Source organism: Heteronotia binoei, chromosome 9 (genome assembly GCF_032191835.1).
Source record: "Heteronotia binoei isolate CCM8104 ecotype False Entrance Well chromosome 9, APGP_CSIRO_Hbin_v1, whole genome shotgun sequence".
Classification (NCBI taxonomy): domain Eukaryota; kingdom Metazoa; phylum Chordata; class Lepidosauria; order Squamata; family Gekkonidae; genus Heteronotia; species Heteronotia binoei.
This window is the reverse complement of record NC_083231.1, coordinates 3731400-3748332: the sequence shown is the minus strand read 5'-3', so window position 1 is coordinate 3748332 and position 16933 is coordinate 3731400. Positions and strand designations below refer to the sequence as shown.

At 42.7% G+C, this 16933-nt stretch overlaps 1 protein-coding gene across 1 annotated transcript in view; it reads left to right on the top strand.

Annotated features, from left to right (window-relative positions):
• Positions 1-16933, top strand: part of SH3TC1 (SH3 domain and tetratricopeptide repeats 1) — a 57407-nt gene that overhangs the window by 39858 nt on the left and 616 nt on the right. Inside the window, exons 13-15 of the mRNA XM_060247266.1 lie at positions 240-362; positions 2828-2978; positions 14057-14253. Of these exons, the coding sequence (XP_060103249.1) occupies positions 240-362; positions 2828-2978; positions 14057-14253 (471 nt within the window). The remainder of the gene's footprint in view (positions 1-239; positions 363-2827; positions 2979-14056; positions 14254-16933) is intronic.

Here is a 16933-nt window from a genome sequence, read left to right as displayed (position 1 = left end):
GGACACTAACTTCTTCCAGGACAGAGGCATTCAAAGTACATGGTGAGGTATGGAAATACATTTTCAAAAGCAGTCAGAATAACAGATTTTGTCCTTATGGAAAAGGGTGGACTATAAATGTACAAAATAAATAAATATAACTAAAACTTTATTCTATTGCTTCAGACTCAGCTGAATTACATGATGTTTCTGTTTGAGATGGTTACTTCTTCATTTTAATTGCAAATGTATCTCTCTAGGTTGCCCAAAATGCTGCTGCCTGCACTCAGGATGCTCACTTAGAAATGGATTTATTTGAAGCATCTGGAGACATATTTTTTAATGGCGACTGGGAAAAGGGAAGAGCAGTGTCCTTCTACAGGGTTGGTGTTCTTTGTTGCTTTTTCTAATTCTTCATCATCCAGCTGCAGGGACTTTGATGAAACTGCAGCGAACAAAACCTTGTCGTGTCCATTTATTCAGAAGACTGCCTATGCTGCCATTTGGTCTCATTGGCTGAATGTAGCAAACACATAGTCAGCCACCAAATTCTCTGGTAAAGAGGACTGTCTTTGCCTAAAAGATGGCGACTGAGCGATCCATCAGTGGGGCACACCCAAAGGAAAAGCGAATCATAGAATCATAGAGTTGGAAGGGACCTGCAGGGTCATCTAGTCCAACCCCCTGCACAATGCAGGAACCTCATGAATACCTCTCCCATACACATACATCAGTGACCAATGCTCCCTCTAAGCTGTGGAGTTTTGTGAGCAAAAATTCTACTTCATGAGCTACCAGCATTAAAGTTGTGAGAGACTGCATAAATCAGTTTGCTCTGGGGCTAGGAATGTGTGAACCAGAGGCTAAAACACAAACTCAGATTAGAGGGAGCACTGCCAGTGTCCCTTGCTCCATGCCCAGAAGATGGCAAAAACCTCCAGGATCCCTTGCCAAACTGGCCTGGAGAAAAATGATAGACTGACCCCAAAGTGGCAATCAGCATTTCCCTGGACATCTAAGAAAGGGCCACTAGAACTGAGCACTGATGCAATCCTTCCTGTCCTCCCTCTCATGATCTGCCTGTCGCAGAATCAGCATTGCTGTCAGATGGCCATCTAGCCTCTGTTGAAAACCTTCAAAGGAGAGCCCACCACCTCCCAAGGAAGCTGGTTCCACTGAGGAACTGCACTGAGGAAATTCTTCCTAATATTTAGCCAAAAAACTTCTAATTTAATTTCACCCCGTTGGTTCTGGTCCAACCTTCTGGGATAACTCCACACCATCCTCTATATCGGGTCCCCAGCCCCCGGGCCGTACAGCCTTGCCGCCCCCCCTGCAATGCCTCCTCCTTCCCCCTTTCCTCCTCCCTCCTTTGCCCCCCCTGTGCAGCCTCCCCACCTCCTCCCTTCCTGTTCCGTCACCTCCCTCTCCCCCCCCCCCCAGCCCTGCCGCTGGCAGTGCATTATGATTGCAGACAGGGGGAGAGGTGATGGAATGGGACAGAAAGGGAAGCAAAGGAGGGGGTGAGCACAGCAGGCCTGAGGGGGTTTGAAGCACTGCGGGGGGGGGGCATCTGCCGGGGTGCCACGTGCCCTCGGCTGCCACTGGCTGCGGTGGTTTTTCCCCTGCAGCTGTTTGCTGAGGGGGCAGCCTGGGAGGACTTCACCACCCCTTCCCCAGCCTTAAAATGGTGAAAACGGAGCGGGGGGGGGGGAGGTGGCGAGGCTGCACAGGGGGGGGGGGCAAGGAGGAAAACGGGGGGAGGAGGATAAATCCAGGTGGGCAGCCCTGTTGGTCTGAAGCAGTAGAACAAAGTAGGGGTCAAGTTGCACCTTTAAGAGGTGGCGAGGCTCACAAGGGGGGAAGGAGAGAGGAGAAAAATGGGGGGGAGGGAGTGGTGAGGCTGTGCAGGGGGGCGAGGAGGGAGGAGGAAAATGGGGGAGGAAAACAGGAGGGAGGAGGCGCCGTGGGAGGGGAGACCGAATTGGGTCTCTGGGGCCACGGTTGGCGGGCTGGCCCTGGAGCCGGTCCCTGGGGCCATAAAGGTTGGGAACCACTGCTCTATACGATCGCTCTTCAAGTACTTGAAAATGGTTATGTCACCTCTGAGTCATCTCCTCTGCAGGCTAAACATCCCCAGCTCCTTCAGCCTTTCCTCATCACAGAACTTGATCTCTAGACCCCTCACCATTTTGGTTGCACTCCTCTGAACATGTTACAGCTTCTTAATTTTTGGTGCCCAAAACTGAACATAGCATTCTAGGTGAGGGCTAACCACAGCAGAGTAAAGTGATACCATCACTTCATGTGATCTGGACACTGTACTTCTGTTGCTACAGCTCAAAATTGCATTTGTCTTTTCAGCCACCACATCACAGTGTTGACTCATATTCAGTATATGGTCCACTTAGACCCCTAGATCCTTTTCACACAGACTACTGCCAAAACAAGTCTCTCCCATCCCATAATTATGCCTTGGATTTTTCCTACCTAAATGCAGAACTTTACATTTATTCCTGTTAAAATTAAATTTTTAGGCCAGTTTTCCAGCCTTGTCAAGATCATACTGTATCCTGTCTTCTACTGTACTTGCAACCCCTCCCAATTTAGTCCCATCTGCAAATTTAATAAGCATTCCCTCTATTCATTCACCCAAATTGTTTATAAAGATGTTGAACAAACCAGGCCCCAGGATAGATCCTTGAGGCACTCCACTTGGCACTCCTCTCCAAGAATAGACACCCGCTTCTGTTTCCACGACAGAGGCATTCAAAGTACATGGTGAGCTATGGAAATATATTTTCAAAAGCAGTCAGAATAACAGATTTTGTCCTCCTCCTCCTCTCAGGACAAGGCTCTGCCCCTTGCTGTGAAGACCCAGAACAGAAACGCTGAGCTCCGCCTCTACAACAAGCTGGTGGGGCTGCTGATGACGGTGAAGGCCTATGAGGAATGCCTGGGATACGCACAAGCAGCGCTGGTCCTCAGTGTAGATTTAGGTAAACTGGCAGCATTAATGGAAGCCTGTCCAGAAGTCTGGACTCAACTTCAGACTAGTCTTTCCATGCTTAAAATGTGACCATTTACAACCAAATGCAATGAGTAATAGTTGAAAGTTACTGCTCTTTGGATGGTAAGACTGAAAGACTGAATAGGAACGGTGGGTATTTACAGAGATCATGCTTTGAACATTCAAAATATAAGAACATTTAATAAAAATAAGAGTATTTCTGGTTGGTTCAAGCATCGCACTGAGCCCCAAGATATTAAAAAGTGTGAAAACATGCAATCCTTTAAAACCTGAACTTCTCCTAATTCAGCATTGTTTGGGATAGGCTAGTAATTCTTGGAAGTTACAGTATTTAGAAGTCTTTTTTAGTATTTATCATTATCTTAGTTCTGAGACCTGGGGTCTCTCTTCATTGTCCCTTAACAAATGGTCATGGGGGAGTTCCGGTTCCGGCGGGGCGGTGCGGTAGCGTCTTGAGAAGCTCCTCGGGACGAACCGCAGCTTCAACCTTTTTTGGGGGGGCCTCTGGGTCCACACTGCCTCCGGTCGAGGAGGGAAAGTGTGCAGAAAGAGCGAGGGAACAGTGGGGGACCTTCGGTGTTCCCTGAGTGTTTTATCCCTCTATTCTTTGCACCGTGGTTGAAGCCGTCTTCGGGCGATACAGCCCCAGCCTCCGGTCTAGCGAGGTGGACTGTGGCTGGCGGTAAAGGTTGAATTGGCGGCGGAGGAAAAAGTCTTTGCGATTCTGCTTACCTCTCTTTCGAGGTTCTTTACAGCCTATTGTTTTGTTTTTGTGCCTTTGGTGTGCGACGCTTCTGTTCGGCGTCTTTTGCCCTCCCGCGGGGGGGCTTGGCTTGCTGAGAAGGCGTGGAGCACGGACTGGAGGTCGGTTGTTGGTGATTGGGAAAACTAAAGTGAAAATAACTGGGGGATTGGCAACCCTATTCCCAGGCTGGAAGAAAGAGGCCGTCGTTGCGGTTGTCTTTTGGAGACGGGACTTGCGTCCAAGTACAGGAGGCTTAATCCAGTGACTAGAGGGTTAATCCAGTGACAAAAGGGTTAATCCAGACAGAAACAGACGCGCCGACGTGCAGACGCATAGACGTGCTGACGTTTTAGGACGTAGGAAGTCGTCTGAAAATAGATTAGACTCAGAAAGGGCGGCGTAATACCGGAAGAAAGGAGCGGCGGTCTAAGAAGACTGGAACGGAGTCTGGCACAGCTGATTATGGACAGTTTGGTTTAGCAAGAAAGGTCAGTGTGGTGACATTGTGGTGAGAGTGGAAGAATGGAAGAACGGAAAAGAGAAACTTTAGACGTTACAACTAACCCAGAACTGAAAACGGCCAAACCTGGTCTCTTGGGTGTGTATTCAGATCGGGCATCATCTGGCCTGAGTCTGAGACATCATCACACATTATCAGTACATCATAAGACATTAATAGCATCAATAGTGTTCTGTTTTTTTTTTTTTTCCTGCTTTCTACTGTATGGAAGGCTAATAATTCTGTGATTTCTGATAACATATTTTTAATATGTCTGTTTATTAACCTGAGCAGTGCAGTCTGTCTTGCAAATTGTTCTATTTGTTCTAACCCTATTTGTTCAAATCCTGTTTAATCTGCTAAGAGTGTGTGGATGCTAACGAGCTAGGTTTAGTTTAGTTTAAAATAAGTTAACAACATAGTATTTAGTGATGTCGCAGGCAGGTAAAACAAAATTTTCGCCAGGGCAGCCAAAGGCTGTGGGTGCGGCAATTTCACAAGATGCCTTGAAAGATATCCAACAAAATTTTGTAGAGGCGTTAAACCAATTGAAGGAGGAACTAACTAAACAGATGGAAGGTGTAGTACACAAAATGGAATGTCTAGATGATAAATTTGGAGAAACGAAGAAAGATATTGCTGAGATGGTCCAAATGACCAAATCTATAGAGGGCAAGCTTAGTTACATGGAAAGTAAAATGGAGGAAATAGAAATTAATCAGAGGAAATCCGAGATAAAGATTACAAAAATGGAAATGAACCACGCGGAGTATGTACTTAGGTTTTTAAATATACCTGAGGAAAAGAATGAAAATCTGGTTACATTGATGAGTGAAGCCTTAGCGGACCTGTTGACGATGGATAAGACAGAACTGGAGAAAGAATTTGACTATGTGCATAGAGTCAGCACTAACTATGCGAGGAAAAATGGACTCTGCAGAGAAGTCCATTTAAAATTTACTCGTAAATTAATTAAAGAGAGGGTCTGGAGAGAAGCCAGAGACCAGCAGCTGATCATAAATGGGATAAAAATAAAGACAATGAAAGAAATACCATGGTCAATTAGGATTAAGAGAAAGGAATATATGCAACTGGCTTATGCCCTGCAGGAGAAAGGGATCATGTACAGGTGGTTAGTCCCTGAGGGTCTGTCTTTTACTTATGCAAATATCAGATTCAAGATAGATTCGATTTCTAAATTGGAAGAATTTATTCAAGGGCATGGTAGTAAATGGTTAAAGAAAACTAAGGGGAAAAGCCCAAATGGGATAGAGAGACAGGGAGAACAAAGCGATTCTGCACAAGTATTTACGCTACTGGACTTAGAGGGACAAGAAGGGGAAGACGTCCCGCAGACAGAGGAATCACAAAGGGAGACTAGGCTACAGAAGAAAAAAAGAAATCAACAGTAAGTCTAGTAAGTCGAGAAATTTAATATGACAAACAGGTTAAAAATCATTTCGGTTAATGCTAACGGTCTGAATTCCCCGCAGAAGAGGCAGCGAACCTTTCTTCAGTTAAGAAAATTTAACGCAGATATTTTATGTATACAAGAGACGCATATGAGGAAAAAAGATGAAGCCTTATTAAATAATAAAAGACTGGGTAAGGCTTTTATTACATCGGAAAACGACAAGAGAAAGAGAGGATTGGTGACATATGTCAAAGAGGGAGTTCATGCAGAGTTAATTTTCGAGGGCAAAGAAGCTAGAAGTCAGGGAATTGAAATAATAAAGGATTCTAAAAAGTTTTTGTTAGTAAACGTTTATGCACCCAACAATAACCAAAAGTCATTTTATGATGAATTATATTCTAAGAAAACGGATGCGGATTATGAAAATGTATGTATAACTGGTGATCTAAATGCAGTTGAGAACGCAGAGTTAGACAGGTCTCCCAAAAAGGATAGAAAGAAAGGTAAAACGAATAGCAGTAATATCCTTCCTGAACCTTTTCTGAGACTGGTAGACGAATTAGCATTAGTGGATGTTTGGCGTACCCTTAATCCCACTAAAAGAGATTATACGTACTTTTCTAATAGACACGCCTCTTGGTCTAGGATTGATTCAACTTGGATATCTTTAGGACTAATGAAAGTGGTACAAGAGGCGGAAATTCTTCCCTCCACTATTGCTGACCACTCTCCTATTCTGTTATCATTAAATACCCCTAAGAGGAAAGCGGGATGGAGAATGAACTTAAGTTTGCTGAAGGATAACAAATTTATTCGATATATAGAGGAAGAACTGAAGTCTTTTTTTCTCATAAATTCACAGAAGGACATATCTCAGTCCATTATTTGGGATACTAGTAAAGCCTATTTCAGGGGGCTGGTTATTAGCTATAGTGCTAAAAGATGGCGCGAAGAAAGCAGCAACCTGACGAAATGGACAGATTTAATTAAAACTAAAGAAAATCTGCTAAAATCAAATCCTTCATTAAAGGATTTAAGATCTGAGATTAGGATTCTCCAACACAAGGTACATTTAATGTTCATAGAACAGATGGAGAGAAAGATAGCGTATGCAAAAGCGCAATTTTTTGAGAACGCAAACAAATCTGGTAAGTGGCTTGCTTACAGAGTTAGAAAGGAGAGAGAAAAGAAAATGATTAAAACACTGAAGGATCAATCGGGGCGGAATACTTCGGTGTTAGACGATATGAAAGATATAGCCCAAGAATTTTATAAGAATTTATATATAAAAGAGGATAGAGATAAGGCCAAACAAGAGGAATATCTTGTAAATAAGGTGCAGACAAAGTTAACATGTCAGCAGAGAGATACACTAACTGGTCCAATTACGATGGCTGAAATTGTAGAAGTTTGGAACAAGTTAAAAATTAACAAGGCTCCAGGACCAGATGGCATACCGCCAGAATTTTATAAAACTTTTAAAGAAAATCTATTAGACCCATTTAAAAGGCTATTGGATGAGGTTTGGTGCCAGGCTAAAATCCCGGAGTCTTGGCGGTATAGTAATATTGTGCTTATTCCAAAACCAGGAAAGGAAACGGACGTTATTGGGAATTATCGTCCAATATCCTTGCTTAATATAGATTACAAATTATTTTCTATGATTTTGGCTAATAGACTCAAATTGGTCTTGAGTGAGTTTATTCACCCTGACCAGACAGGATTCCTACCAAAAAGATACATGCGCACAAATGCCCGGTTATTGTTTAATTTTCTGGAATATTTTGAGTTTAAAAGGGATAAACACTTGGCACTCCTATTTCTTGATGTGGAAAAAGCGTTTGATAATTTAGATTGGCATTTTATGTTGAATTTATTAGAGAAGTCAAATTTTGGGGACAAATTTGTTAACAGCATACGTGCAATTTACGACAAACAATTCGCTAGGATAATAATCAACGGAGATTTGACAGAGGAAATATGCCTTAGTAAGGGCACAAGGCAGGGATGTCCTTTATCCCCTTTTTTGTTTATTTTTTCGTTGGAGCTATTATGCGAAATAATTAGGCATGATAATAATGTTAAGGGGCTGAAAGTTAGAGGCGAAGAGTATAAAATATTAGCGTATGCAGATGATATGGCTTTAGTGCTACAAAATCCGTTGGAGTCAGTGGAGGCAGTTTTCAATCACTTTGAAGAATATGGGAGTGTGGCCGGGCTGAAGATAAATAAAAACAAGTCGAACATGTTAACTAAAAATATGATAGATCAAGATATTCGTGAGCTGGAAAGGAAAACGGGCCTTAAAAGAGATAAAAAAGTCAGATATCTAGGATTGGTGATTTCGGACAGATGTAGTACTATTTATGACGATAATTTTGTCCCCTTATTAAAGGAAATAGATAATCTATTTAAAAAATGGTCTAATTTGAGACTGTCAATAATGGGAAGAGTATCATTACTCAAAATGAATATCCTCCCCAAAGTCTTATTTTTGTTTCAGATGGCAAATTTTGCCGTAAAGGATCTGTTTTTTGTTAAATTAAATCAACTGTCTAAAAATTTTGTGTGGCAGGGGAAAAAAGCCAGAGTTTGTTGGAAATTTCTAACAGACAAAAAAGAAAATGGAGGTCTTGGCATTCCGGACTATGAGATATATCACATAGCTTGCTCAACTTTATGGCTGAGAGAGTGGGTAATGTTGGAAGATAACCGTCTATTAACGTTAGAAGGTGCTGACCTACAAGCGGGGTGGCACGCAAATATGTGGTATATCCAAAAATCTCAAAATTACTTCAAAAGCCATCTAATTCGTAAAGCGCTGTTCCAAGTTTGGATGAAGATTAAGAAGAAAATATATGTGAAAACACCCAGGTGGTTATCCCCAGCGGAGGCTGCAATACGACCGCAGTTGTGGACTTATGGGAAAGCAATCAGATATGTAGATTTGCTAGATGAAACTAATAAAATTAGAAAGAAGGAGGATCTGGAGGCAAGAGGGATATGTTTCGATTGGTGGGTAATGACTCAAATTTTGACAAAATATAGTAAAGATAAAATAGTTGGGTTTACCAAGAAAGATTTTGATTTTGACAGGATAATAACATCGACATATGGAAAATTGATTAGGAAGGTATATAATTATTTTCTACAAATAAAATTGGAGGATGAAGTTGTTAAAAATGTTATGTTAAAATGGGCTAGTAATTTGAAGATTAATATTACGCTAGAACAGTGGGAGATATTATGGAAAAATAATTATAAGGTAATTAGGCCTGCTAACTTTCGTGAAAATTTTTTCAAACTTTTTTACAGATGGCACATCACGCCGGTATTACTAAACAAAATTAATCATGTTATCCCACCTATTTGTTGGAAATGTGAAACGAGGGTAGGTTCGTTTTACCACTTATGGTGGACATGTAGTGTGTCTAAAAAGTACTGGAAGGAAATACATAAAATTCTGATAGATATTCTCAAAGTTAATTTTCCTCTTAAGCCAGAGTGTATGCTTCTCTCACTAGTTAAAGAGACGGTCCCACGGGAAGACGAATTTATTACAATATACATTATAACGGCGGCCAGAATTTTATTTGCCCAAAACTGGAAAGCCAAAGTGCTCCCAAGCAGGGAAGAAATAACTCAAAAAATTATGCAGATGGTTGAAATGGATATTTTAGCTAATGTAATAAAAGGAATCCCGAAGGAGGAAGCAAAAAGAAGATGGGAAAAAGTGTATTTGTGGATGGAAAGAAATTAAATTTAACTGGTTAAGAATTATATTTAGTTATTGTATTATCTTTTTTTTTTTTCTTCACTATTCTGTAATGATTAATAGGATATCTTTCTTATTTGGGGCTATATGTAAGTTGCAGATTTTATACCACAGTGCTATCTCATCATGTATGAAAGAAGTTGTTTTAGGATAATGATAATCCTTCTAGGTCTGTAATTTTCTAAGTTGGAGGAGGATGTTATGTCTAATCCTATTTTGTTTAGAAAATTGACATCTTTGTCTTGCTGATTGTATGACTGAGACGACCTAATAAAATATTATAAACTCAAAAAAAAAAAAAACAAATGGTCATGAGTCCAACAGAGTGCAAAAATATAAGATAGCTTCTTATCATGTCCTGAGAATTTATAGTCTCAGTTTTGGGATGCTGGCCCTCTCTGAGGTTAGTTCTGATTTTCCTGTCCCAAAAGGAAGAAAAAGTATCTAGTATTTGGCTTTGCCAGTCTTTAGTTCTGGGATATCATTAAGCTATATTAAGCCACAGAAATGGAGTCCATCAAAATCAACAGGAATATGCCAACAAATATGGAAAAGAAAACAATGGCCTACTGACTGGAAACATTCAATCTACTTTCCAATTCCAAAAGAGAAGACAACAAAACTGCAGCAACTATCAGACCATTGAGTTAATTTGTCATGTGAGTAAAGTGATGCTCAAAATCTCAAAATAGAGATTGTTAAGAACATAAGAGAAGCCATGTTAGATCAGGCCAATGGCCCATCCAGTCCAACATTCTGTGTCACACAGCGGCCAAATATATATATATATACACACACACACACACTGTGGCTAATAGCCACTGATGGACCTCTGCTCCATATTTTTTATCTAACCCCTTCTTGAAGGTGGCTATGCTTGTGGACGCCACCACCTCCTGTGGCAGTGAATTCCACATGTTAATCACCCTTTGGGTGAAGAAGTACTTCCTTTTATCTGTTTTAACCTGTCTGCTCAGCAATTTCATCGAATGCCCACGAGTTCTTGTATTGTGAGAAAGGGAGAAAAGTACTTCTTTCTCTACTTTCTCCATCCCATGCATTATCTTGTAAACTTCTATCATGTCACCCCTCAGTCAACGTTTCTCCAAGCTAAAGAGCCCTAAGTGTTTCAGCCTTTCTTCATAGGGAAGGTGTTCCAGCCCTTTAATCATTTTAGTTGCCCTTTTCTGAACTTTCTCCAATGCTATAATATCCTTTTTGAGGTGCGGCGACCAGAACTGCACACAGTACTCCAAATGAGACCGCACCATCGATTTATACAGAGGCATTATGATACTGGCTGATTTGTTTTCAATTCCCTTCCTAATAATTCCCAGCATGGCGTTGGCCTTTTTTATTGCAAACGCACACTGTCTTGACATTTTCAGTGAATTATTTACCATGACCCCAAGATCTCTCTCTTGGTCTGTCTCTGCCAGTTCACACCCCATCAACTTGTATTTGTAGCTGGGATTCTTGGCCCCAATGTGCATTACTTTGCACTTGGCCACATTGAACCGCATCTGCCACGTTGACGCCCACTCACCCAGCCTCAACAGATCCCTTTGGAGTTCCTCACAATCCTCTCTGGTTCTCACCACCCTGAACAATTTAGTGTCATCCGCAAATTTGGCCACTTCACTGCTCACTCCCAACTCTAAATCATTTATGAACAAGTTAAAGAGGATGGGACCCAGTACCGAGCCCTGCGGCACCCCACTGCTTACCGTCCTCCACTGCGAAGACTGCCCATTTATACTCACTCTCTGCTTCCTATTACTCAGCCAGTTTTTGATCCACAAGAGGACCTGTCCTTTTACTCCATGACTCTCAAGCTTTCTAAGGAGCCTTTGATGAGGAACTTTATCAAAAGCTTTCTGGAAGTCAAGGTAAACAACATCTATCGGGTCTCCTTTGTCCACATGTTTGTTCACCCCCTCAAAGAAATGTAACAGGTTAGTGAGGCAAGATCTTCCCTTGCAGAACCCATGCTGAGTCTTCCTCAATAACCCGTGTTCATCAATGTGCCTACTCATTCTGTCCTTGATAATGCTTTCTACCAACTTTCCCGGTATTGAAGTCAGACTGACTGGCCTGTAATTTCCCGGATCTCCTCTGGAACCCTTTTTAAAGATGGGGGTGACATTTGCTACCTTCCAGCCCTCAGGAACGGAGGCAGATTTCAATGAAAGATTACAGATTTTTGTTAGAAGATCCACAAGTTCAACTCTGAGTTCTTTCAGAACTCTCGGATGTATGCCATCCGGACCCGGTGACTTATTAGTTTTTAATTTGTCTATTAGTTGTAGGACCTCCTCTTTTGTCACCTCAATCTGACTCAGGTCTTTCAACACCCCTTCCAATATTAGTGTTTCTGGGGCGGGCAAACACTTCTCATCTTCCACGGTGAAGACGGAGGCAAAAAATGCATTCAGCTTCTCAGCCATTTCCCCATCCTCCTTCAGTAATCCTTTTACTAGATACAGATTGTTACTAGATACAGAATGAGAAATGCCAGATTTGCTAGCTGGATTCAGAAAAGGAAGTGGTACCAGAGATCATATTGCAAATTTATGTTGGTTACTGGAGCATAGGAGAGAATTTCAGAAGAAAACCAGCTTGTGTTTCCTTGATTACAGCACAGTGTTTGACTGCAAATAATGAAGAGCTGTTGCTTGTTTTAAAGGGAATGTACATTTTATTACATTTGGTTGACAGCACTGAATGCAGCTAACTGATGTCACCGAAATGTAAGCTATTCCTTTTTTCAGTGGAAGGCTAGTTCACAAATGGATCTTCTTCTGGGTGTCTCTAGTCAGGCCTGATTCAGACATAGAAGTACACTTAAGAAGCCCTGGGTGTCTGATTATCTTTCCTGTATCCTTTTTCATCTCCTGGCAAGACACCTCAACAATATTTTGGTTCATTCTGGATATAGTATCCAAGTAAAAACAGTCTAGAGAATTTTCCTCCATTTTATTAAAACATAATTATTTACAATTTTAATATTTAATAACATAAAAGGATACACTGATGCCAGTCAATGATTGTACATAGACAATTAATGTAGAGCTAGCAATGGCAAACACCATATGAAGTTATCTATGCTGAAATGGCTTTGTAAAATATATATAAGCTGTGTTAGTTCTTTCTTGCTTTGATAATATTAAAGCAGTGGCCCCCAACCTTTTTGGCACCAGGGACTGGTTTTGTGGAAGACAATTTTTTCATGGACCAGTAAGGGGGGGGGGGTTTGCTGCCCCAGGCAGCCCCCATCCCTGCTCCCCTATGGGGATCTTTAAATAAGGAGTAGGTGAAGGTCTCTGGTTGCTAACAGCCCATGGACCGGTATTGGTCCATGGCCCAGGGGTTCAGGACCCCTGTATTAAAGAATATCAAAAGCAGTGATCGCATGTAGTGGTTCCCATCTTTGGACTGTCTTTTCTGCATTTAATTGGACCCCCATGTCATTCCCAGGGCCCAGACACATATGTGCTGCTGATCATACTATCTCTACATATCTGCTGCTGATCATACTATCTCTAGTTTACTTGGGGGTCATCCTGTTCTATTACACTTTTGTTCCTTATCCTTCTGCAAGGCAGTTCTATTCTGGATGTCTGGGCTCCTGTTTGGCTCCTGTATTCCTGACTTTACCTTTTACAGCTGGCACATGTGATCCATGTATGTACAGCGAGGCCTTAACTTCTTGCCTGGCTCTAAACACACAAGGCACAGTGAAGTCTGTTTACCATGAGCCGTGCATGTGGCGTGCATCTATTTGCAAGCATCATGCATCAAAAAGGGAGTGGATGCAACCAATTGGAAATACTTGCTTTTGAAGAATCAGGAGAGTGCTGTTTAGTGCAGTGGCCCATTCACACATGCAGGTTATCCTTGGGCACTGATGCCATTTCTTGATGAATGTGCATGTTTGAATAAGGCTAAATAAGAGCTAAACTACACATAACATCTGGTGCATAATGGTCATGTAGACTTGCAGCAGGATGCTGGCTGCTGGTTCCTCATGGGGACTCTGTTCAGAAGTGCCACAGGAGGCCTGATTTGGACCAGGACCCCAGAACAGGGAGGGGAGGGGTTCCTTCTCCCTGCCACACATTCCGTGTACATGCAACTGCCTGATGGGGCAGAGGAAATGGTTCAGGGAAAGGCAGGCCTTGCACCGTGGTCTTGAACAGAATTGGACTCTGCAGTTCTTCTGCGCTGAGTCCCTCCCTCTTTCTGCAAGTCCCCATGGCCATTCCATGGCAGCCATGTGTACTTTAGACCTAAGGCTGTTAATCCTTAGAAGAAGTCTAGTGCTTTTAGAAGAAGATGATGATGATATTGGCTTTATATCCCACCCTCCACTCCGAAGAGTCTCAGAGTGGCTCACAATCTCTACCTTCCTCCCCTACAACAGACACCCTGTGAGGTGGGTGGGGCTGGAGAGGGCTCTCACAGCAGCTGCCCTTTCAAGGACAACCTCTGCCAGAGCTATGGATGACCCAAGGCCATTCCAGCAGATGCAAGTGGAAGAGTTGGGAATCAAACACGGTTCTAGAAATATTTTGTTCTTAGATTCCCATGCTGGTTGTTGTTTCCTTTGTTAGGGATACCGTTGAGTGAAAGAGCGGCATATCACCGTCTGGCTGTCATCCACCACCATCTGGGGCACAGTGAGCTTGCGGAGCACTTCTTCCTGAAAGCTCTGTCCCTCTGCCCTGCCCCTCTGGAGTATGACGAAGAAGCCTTATACTACATGCAGGTCTACCTTGTTCTCGGAGACATCATTTTCTATGAACTGAAGGTGAGACACCGGAAGGGAACTGATATTTGGGTCCTGGTTTTGCTCAGGAGAAAAGTGGGCTAAAAGGTTTTAATAATATAAATGAATTAGTACTTGAACATGAACATTTCCCCCCATCACTTGAGACTGGAGCGTATATTATTAAGAAAAGGCTCTCAGGGTTATACTGAAACATGCAGTCTTGCCCCAGGAGGTGGCTGGATCCCGTTAGCTAGCCCATGTTAGAAAATTAATGGAACCAGTCACCTTGTTCACTGGTTGGAGGACCAGTCAGGTGACAATTTTCTGCAGATACTAACAGTTTCTCTCCCATGCATTTCCTTTCAAGAGCCAGCAGTATCACTGAGAACAGTAGGAGTTATTTGTCTCAGTGGTCCATGGTGGCTTTAAATCCAGAGATGTCCTTTACCAACTTCAGATTTGTAATTATTTTTTTAAAAAGAACAACAATGGTGATGAGTTCAAGGAGAATGTTTTATTTTTAGCCTCTTGTTCTGTGGCTGTTGAGGAATGAGGTGGGCTTTTAGATTGGGTGGGTGTGTGATTTAGATTGGGAATTTGAGGAGAAAGACTATTCTGAGGCTTTAACCACATGCTTCGGTTAAAAGTATGCAAAACGTTTGTTTGTTTATTTGGTGCAATCAATGTATGTCTGTCCCACCTTTCATTTTAAAATGTCAAAGCTGGCTAAGAGCAGCTTCCTACGCTTTATGTGGCACTCCAGGTATCCCACAGGTGTTACAGACAGCAAGCACAGAAAACATTCACAAGAGATGCCTAAAAAACCCACCAGTCTTTTATTTTTCCAACCATGCTTTTATGCTGGAACTTGATCTAGGCTCTCAGGGTATGATAGGATTTAAAAATATGGAATGGAATGTGGGTTTGGGTTAAATAATGGTGATGAGGGAGGAAGTTCTAGAACTTACTGATAAACTGCAGACTAACAAATCATCAGATGTCCATCCTAGAGTTAAGGAACTCAGATGTGAAACTGCTGATCTTCTAACTAAGATATGTGACATGTCCCTAAGATCTGCTTCTGTGCTGGGGGATTAGAGAGTGGAAATGCAACACCCATTTTTTAAAATAAGGATCTAGGAAATAACAGGCCAGTATCTGTTGCAGGTAAACTTAAGGAAAGCATTATTAAAGATAAAATCATCAAGTGTATACAAGGACAAACCCTGCTGAATAAAAACCAAGCTGGCTTCTGTGAAGTCATGTCTCACTAACCTTTTAGAATTCTTTGAAATGTCAATCAATATGTAGACAGCAATGAGCTGATAAATGTTGTTTACTGGGGTTTCCAAAGGGCTTTTTACAAAGTCCCTCACCAAAAACTCCTGAGCAAACTTTAGAGTCATGGGTTAAGAGAACAAGTTATCTTGTGGATTGGAAATTGGCTTTAAAAAAGCAGGAAGTAGAGAGCAGGGATAAATAGTTTTTGCCATGGAAGGGATGCGGAAGCCAGGTTGCTTCGGCAGGGAGAGCGGGATATAAATCAAATCAAATAAAAATAAAATAAAATTTAAAAAATAGGTTCCTTGGGGATCTTTATTGGGACCAGTGCTTTTGAACTCGCTCATAAGTGACTGGAGTTAGGGGTGAGGAGTGAGGTGGCCAAGTCTGCAGATGACTCCAAATTAGGGTGGTTAAGACAGAAATGGATTGAGAAGCGCTCCAGATGGATCTCACCAAAGTTGAGGAATGGGCATTAAAATGGCAAAATGAGATTCAGGGCGAACAAGTAGTGTAAAGTGATGCAAAAAATCGCCAAACGCCAGCTTTATAGGTAGACTGATGGGCTCTGCGCTGGCAGCAACAGTCCAAGAAAGGGACCTTGGGGTGGAAGTGGGGAGCTCGATGGAAATGCATCGACCCAACGTGTGGCTCCTCTGAAAAAGGCAGATTCCATGCTGGCCATAACTGCAACAGGACTGCCACAATTGCACTGCATCTGCTGCAGCCACACTTGCACCGTTCTCATCACCACACCTGAACAAGCACATGGCAGGACTTGGAAAAGTGCAAAAACGAGCAACCGAAATTATCACAGGGCTGCAGCAACAGACCCTTTGAGGACTAGTTAAAACGCTTAGGGCTGCTCAGCTTTTCTTTAAAAAATGTAAGGGGAGATAAGGTAAAGGTCTCTAAAATTATGCACTGGGTGGATAGAGTGGCCAGAGAGAAGCATCCCTCCCTCTCCTAGACTCTCTCCCGTGGGACTCAGGCCTGAGGCCATCCACAGTGGCTGGCGGGTGGGAGATTCAGGAGAGACAAAAGGAAGTAAATTGTGACAGTTTGTGCCTCAGAATGTGCTGAGGCCTGCCAACTTGGAAGGCTTTAAAAGGGGAGCGGAGAAATCCACGGCGGACGGGGCTACTAGTCATGATGGCCACTAGTCTGCCCTTCCAGAGGCAACAGGCTTCTTTATATCGGCGGCTGGGAAGGATGGGCGGGAGATGCTGCTGCAGTGGTCCCTGCTTGGGGGCTTCCTAGAGGCAGCTGTGGGGGGGGGGCACTGTATGATCAGAATGCTGGACTTGACAGCAGATCTTTGGGTTGATCCAGAATGGATGTTCCTATGGAAGTCAAAGAGCCAGCAAGTGAGGGTTTCCTGAGGGCCCATCCCTCTGGGTGACGGCCTGTAGAATGCCACGCAGGCCTCCTGGTGTCT